Source organism: Choloepus didactylus, chromosome 2 (genome assembly GCF_015220235.1).
Source record: "Choloepus didactylus isolate mChoDid1 chromosome 2, mChoDid1.pri, whole genome shotgun sequence".
In the NCBI taxonomy this organism is placed as follows: domain Eukaryota; kingdom Metazoa; phylum Chordata; class Mammalia; order Pilosa; family Megalonychidae; genus Choloepus; species Choloepus didactylus.
Genome location: NC_051308.1, coordinates 139,919,769 through 139,925,584, shown reverse-complemented (window position 1 = coordinate 139,925,584; position 5,816 = coordinate 139,919,769). Strand labels below are relative to the sequence as shown.

At 39.6% G+C, this 5,816-nt stretch overlaps 1 protein-coding gene across 1 annotated transcript; it reads right to left on the bottom strand.

Annotated features, from left to right (window-relative positions):
* Positions 1–1,640: 1,640 nt before the first annotated feature.
* On the bottom strand, positions 1,641–4,294 carry LOC119518469 (zinc finger protein 624-like). The gene has a single exon (XM_037815629.1). It carries the CDS (start codon positions 4,247–4,249, stop codon positions 1,892–1,894), a length of 2,358 nt encoding a protein of 785 aa, XP_037671557.1. The 5' UTR covers positions 4,250–4,294; the 3' UTR covers positions 1,641–1,891.
* Between the last annotated feature and the right edge of the window lie 1,522 nt (positions 4,295–5,816).

Below are 5,816 nucleotides of genomic sequence, written 5' to 3'. Positions count from 1 at the left end.
TGACACCAAAATAAGTTTAAAAGTTGGAGAATCTAATACTGGATGAAAAACAATATCCAACAATAGGCTGTCTGGGTGCAGGCATCCTTTCAGCAATCTGATAGCCAAACTAGGGCTCTACCCTTGCTACAATATATAAGATGACATTTGGCTTTGAAATGTAAAGTTCTGCCACTGATCCAGATTGTTATAATTCCTCAGGATCACAGATATCTATCCATCTGTTTGAGCAGGGTCTAGGCATTGCCATTCCCCCTGAGATAAATCTTTGGACACACAGTGGACATCGCAGGCACAGAGCCACAGCTTCTTGATTTGTAAGAGATGACCAGTGCCCCTTTGGGCTACTATTTTGGAAAAGAGAAGAGTTCTGAGAAGGCAGAGCTAAGGTCCCTTCTTAGCCAGAAGAATTCAGTGATGCTGATTGGATCCAAAAGATCTCCGGAACCTGTCCCAAGGGCCCTGAACCAGACTGTCCCACCCATTGTCCTATGGACCCCCCACAGACTCTTTTATACAGAGACTTAACTATTCAAGTTTTCTTCCTTTACTTTGCTGCACTAGGAGGATGGAAACAAATATCCTTCATCTCCTGCAACATTTTGAAAATTAAGTCCTCTTGTCCCTTGAGAAAACGAGCACTGGTTATTTAACTGCTAATGATTTGGGCTCAGGGTTTAATAGCCGTAAAAGACTAATGTGGAACAAAGAAAATAGGTTTTGAGAAGAGAGGGAGGGTCTCCCTCAGGAACATTGGAAAATGTTGTAGAGGAAAAGAACTATTCCATGTTTAAAAGGAGGTAAGGAGAAGAAGGAGAAAGTGAGAGGGTTAACAGAGGGATGCTTGATGAAGTTTCCCAGCAGTGAGAGGACCAGCCAAGTGCTGTGGGTGCTGGGCAAGCTCAAATAGCCCACACCCAGTGCCTATGCTTCCCTTCTTTTCTGTCTTTTTTGATCAACTCTAGCAGATTGCCTGTTCTCACCGCTTATCAGCCCTTCCGCCTTGGCCCAGGATTCGGTAAACTGAGAAGTAAGGCAATATGTCTATGTCCTAACGGGGTTGTGTATTTGGACTTGTTCTTTGGGGGTGATGAAATGGCCAGACTGGATACACCATGAACTGAAAAAATCATTGGTGGCAGTACTGTTGCCCTATCATTTTTTTAAAATAGACTTTATTTTTTAGAGAAGTTTTAGGTTTACAGAGCAATTGTGGAGAATGTACATTGAGCTCCCATAACCATGCCACCTTTCCACACAATTTATCCTATTAACATCTGCACTAGTGTGGTACATGTGTTAAAATTGATGAGCCAATATTTTTACATTATTAAGTAAAGACCATAGTTTACTTTAGGGTTAACTTTTGTGTTGTACAGTTCTATAAGTTTTGACAAATGCATGTCAATGACCCACCATTACATTATCAAACAAAATATTTTCACTTCCCTAAAAATTCCCAATGAGCCACCTATTCATACTCCATCAATTTTTTATGTAATTACTAATTTCAATCATTACAGTACTAATGACCTTTACCACTGATGACCTGGTGAATTCCTATTCATTCTTTTTTTTTTTTTTTTTTTTTTTTTTTAATAGCCAAAAATGTTTATGCAATTCATAGAAGATAACTTATTGAATGAATAAAATATGAAATCTAGATGAAGGCTTTCATTTGTCCATTATTTTTCTTTAGTGTAAATGTTCCTATAATCTCTAACATTTAATATGGCTAAATGTTTTTCCACATTCATTAAGTTTATAGAATATATCTCTTCAGTGTGTATTTCTGGTGAATTGTTCTAGAAGATTTTTCCATTCATGAAAATATATAGTTCATAAGATTCTTCTTGTGGAGTTGACATCTTATTGAATGATTTATTGTTCTCTATATTAACTGAGTTTCTCTCTGATGGATTCTTTGATGTACAGTAAGGCTTGAGCTACTTCTGAAAGCTTTTCCACACTCATTACATTTATAGGGTTTTTCTCCAGTATGCATCCTCAGATGTACAGTAAAATCTGAGTTAGTTCTGAAGGCTTTTCCACAATCTTCACATTTATAGGGTCTCTCCCCAGTATGAATTCTCTGATGTAGAGTTAGCTGTGATAGAGTAATACAACCTTTTCCACATTCCTTACATGTATAGGGTTTTTCTCCAGTGTGTGTTCTCCAATGCACTGTAAGGTATGAACCCCTCCTGAAAGCTTTCCCACAGACATCACATTTATAAGGTTTCTCTCCACTATGGATTTTCTGATGTTCTGTGACATGCACCATCTGGCTAAATGCTTTCCCACAGTCACTACATTTAAATGGTTTCTCTCCAGTATGTGTTCTTTGATGAGTATTAAAGCCTGAGTTACTTGTGAAAACTTTCCCACATTCATTACATTTATAGGGTTTCTCTCCAGTATGCCTTCTTTGATGCACAGTAAGCTGTGATGTATTAGTGAAAGCTTTCTCACATTCATTACATTTATATGGTTTTTCTCCAGTATGGGTCCTTTGATGTACAATAAGGTATGATTTAGTCCTGAAGGATTTTCCACAATCATAACATGTATAGGGTTTCACTCCAGTATGAATTTTCTGATGCTCCTTGAGATTTACCATTTTGGTGAATGCTCTCTCACAGTCAGTACATTTATATGGTTTCTCTCCAGTATGAATCCTCTGATGTACAGTTAAATGTGATTTTATTCTGAAAGATTCCCCACATTCATTACATAGGTAAGGTTTCTCTTCAGTATGAATTCGCTGATGTATAATAAGAGATGAAGAACGCATGAAGGCTTTTCCACATTCATTACATTTATATGGTTTCTCTCCGGTATGCATTCTGTGATGTACAGTAAGGCATGAATAATTAATGAAAGCCTTCCCACATTCATTACATTTATATGGTTTTTCTCCTGTATGAATTCTCTGATGTTCTGTGAAATTTGCTATTCGGTTGAAAGCTTTCCCACATTCATTACATTCGTAGGGTTTTTCCCCAGTATGAGTTCTTATATGTACAATAAGGCTTGAATTACTTCTATAGGCTTTCCCACATTCATCACACCTAAAGGGTTTCTCTCCAGTATGAATTCTCTGATGAACATTAAAAATTGTGGTGTTCTTGAAAGATTTTCCACACTCATTGCATTTATATGGTTTCTCTTCAGTATGGGTCTTTTGATGTACACTAAGGTATGACTTATTCCTAAAGGCTTTATCACAATCATTACATTTGTAGGGTTTTTCTCCAGTGTGTGTTTCCTGATGTCTTGCAAGTTTTGATTTATCACTAAAAGCTTTCCCGCACTCAATACATTTATAAGGTTTCTCTCCAGTTTGAATTCTCTGGTGCTGATTAAGGCGGGCACATTGGCTGAAGGATTTTCCACAGACATTGCACTGATAAGGTTTCTCTTTAGTATGAATTCTCTGATGTACCATAAGAGATGAAGAAGCAATGAAGGCCTTTCCACATTCATTACATTTAAAGGGTTTTTCTCCAGTGTGAATTTTTTTATGCTGGCTAAGATATGAAGGCTGGCTGAACGTTTTCCCACATTCATTACATTCATATGGTTTTTCTTTAGTGTGAGTTCTCTGGTGTTGAATCAGTAATGACCTATAACGAAAGGCTTTTTCACATGTACTACATTTATAAGGTTTTTCTTTATTGGTTTTCTTTTCCAATGTAAGTTCTGAAGACTGCCTTATGGCTTTGTTGCCTTCAGTATCCTTGTAAATTTTCTTCCCCAAATAGGTATCTGTAACCACATCTAAATTCTCTGTGAAATTTTCCTTATGTGTTGGACATTTGCTGTGGGGTTCTGGGAAAAGAGCAGACTCAAATCTAAAGCCTCTCTGACCAGTGGGAGTTTTCTTGTATGTAATTATTCTTTGATTCAAATGACTCTCTTGACTATTTTGCAATCTCAGTATGCTATTATTCCATTTCCATGATCCTCTCAAACTGGAATCCCATAGACCATTCTCTGTGACCACTATGGTCCTCTGTGTTATATCTTCGGAAATGTCCTCTATTGGCATTGCATCCTTGGTTGCCTGTCTGGTCTCCAAGTCTGAATAGGGAGCTCTTGGAATTTCTCTTACTAGCACCCAAGGTCCTTTCCCATCCTCCAAATGAGATATCATGTCTGGTTTGGAAACTGCAAGCCCCAGGGAGACCAGGTTCCTGTAATTCTCCAGCATCACATCCTTGTGCAGGTTCCTCTGAGTAGGGTCCATCAGCCTCCACTCCTCCAGTGTGAAGTCTATAGCTACATCCTTAAAAGTTACTGATTCCTCAATGAGACTGTAAGCTCCCTACAGCCAAGCACTGTGTCTTACACATCTTCTTTCTCTCCATGTCATCTATTAAGCTTGATCACTTCAGAGGTCCAACTGAAAAAACCACAGCAGCCATAATTTCTTCCTCTGTGTTCCCCCTTCTGGAAAGAGTGGAGTCCCACAAAGACATATCTGTCAGGCAGCGCAGGCATCAGGTGCGCGCCCAGCTCTGTCCCCGCAGCTTCGCCCCGGCCTCGCCCCCTGGCCCTAGCTGCCCTTCTCTCCGCACCCGGGGTCCCCTCCTCGCTCCGCCGACGGTGCGGGGCTGGCAGGAGGAGGGAGGCCCGGGAGGGGCCGGCTCGCCGCGCCGAGCCCGAGCGCAGGCCCCGCGCCCGGCGCTTCCCTCCGGGGAAGGGGGACCGCCCCGGGCCCGGGCGAAGGGCCCTGAGGGCCGACACCCAGGCGCGCGGCCCTGCCCCGCTCCTCTCAGGCTCGGGGACGGCGACTCGGGAGGCCCTATTCATTCTTTATTTCATTTAAGTTATTTTTTATTAGGAAAGTTGTGGGTTTACAGAAAGATCATGCATATAATACAGAATTCCCATATAGCATTCTACCCCCAACACCTTGTATTGGTGTGGAACATTTGTTCCAATTGATGATACCACATTTTTATGACTGTACTATTAGAGTCCATGGTTTAACTTAGTGTCCATTGTTTGTGTAGTCTTGTTCCATGGATTTTTCTCTAATTTGTATTCTATTACTACATATACTGTCTAATATTTTCCCTATTAATCATATTCAGATATATATTTCAGTGCTGTTGACTGCATTCACAATGTTGTGCTACCATCAGAAACATCCATTACCCAAAAGACCATAGTTTACTTTAAAGTTCACTTTTTTTTAAATTGTGATTGTTCACATACCATACAACATACAATTATCCAAGGATCCAAAGTGTACATTCAGTTGCCCCCAGCACCATCATACAGCTGTGCATTCATCACCACGATTAATATTTGTTCAATTTTTAGAACATTTTCATTACTCCAGAAAAGAAACCAAGACAAAAAAAAAAAAAAAAAAAGGAAACTCAAATCCTCCCATATCCCTAACCACCCCCCTCCATTGTTGACTCATATTATTGGTATAGTAAATTTGTTACTGTTTATAAAAGAAGGTTGAAATACTACTAACTGTAGTGTATAGTTTGCAATAGGTATATATTTTTTCCTTTATGCCCCTCTATTATTAACTTCTAGTTGTAGTGTCATACATTTGTTCTGGTTCATGGAAGAGATTTCTAATATTTGTACAGTTAATCTTGGACATTGCCCATCATAGGATTCACTGTTTCATACATTCCTATCTTTTAACCTCCAGCTTTCCTTCTGGTGACATACATGACTCTGAGCTTCTACTTCCCACCACTTTCATGCACCGTTCAGCACTGTTCATTATTCTCACAACGTGCTACCATCACCTCTGTTCATTTCCAAATATTTAAGTTCATCCTAGT

Bases quoted from the DNA above. Each gene is read 5' to 3' on its own strand.
- LOC119518469 (XM_037815629.1), bottom strand. From the start codon at position 4,249: ATGGACCCTACTCAGAGGAACCTGCACAAGGATGTGATGCTGGAGAAT.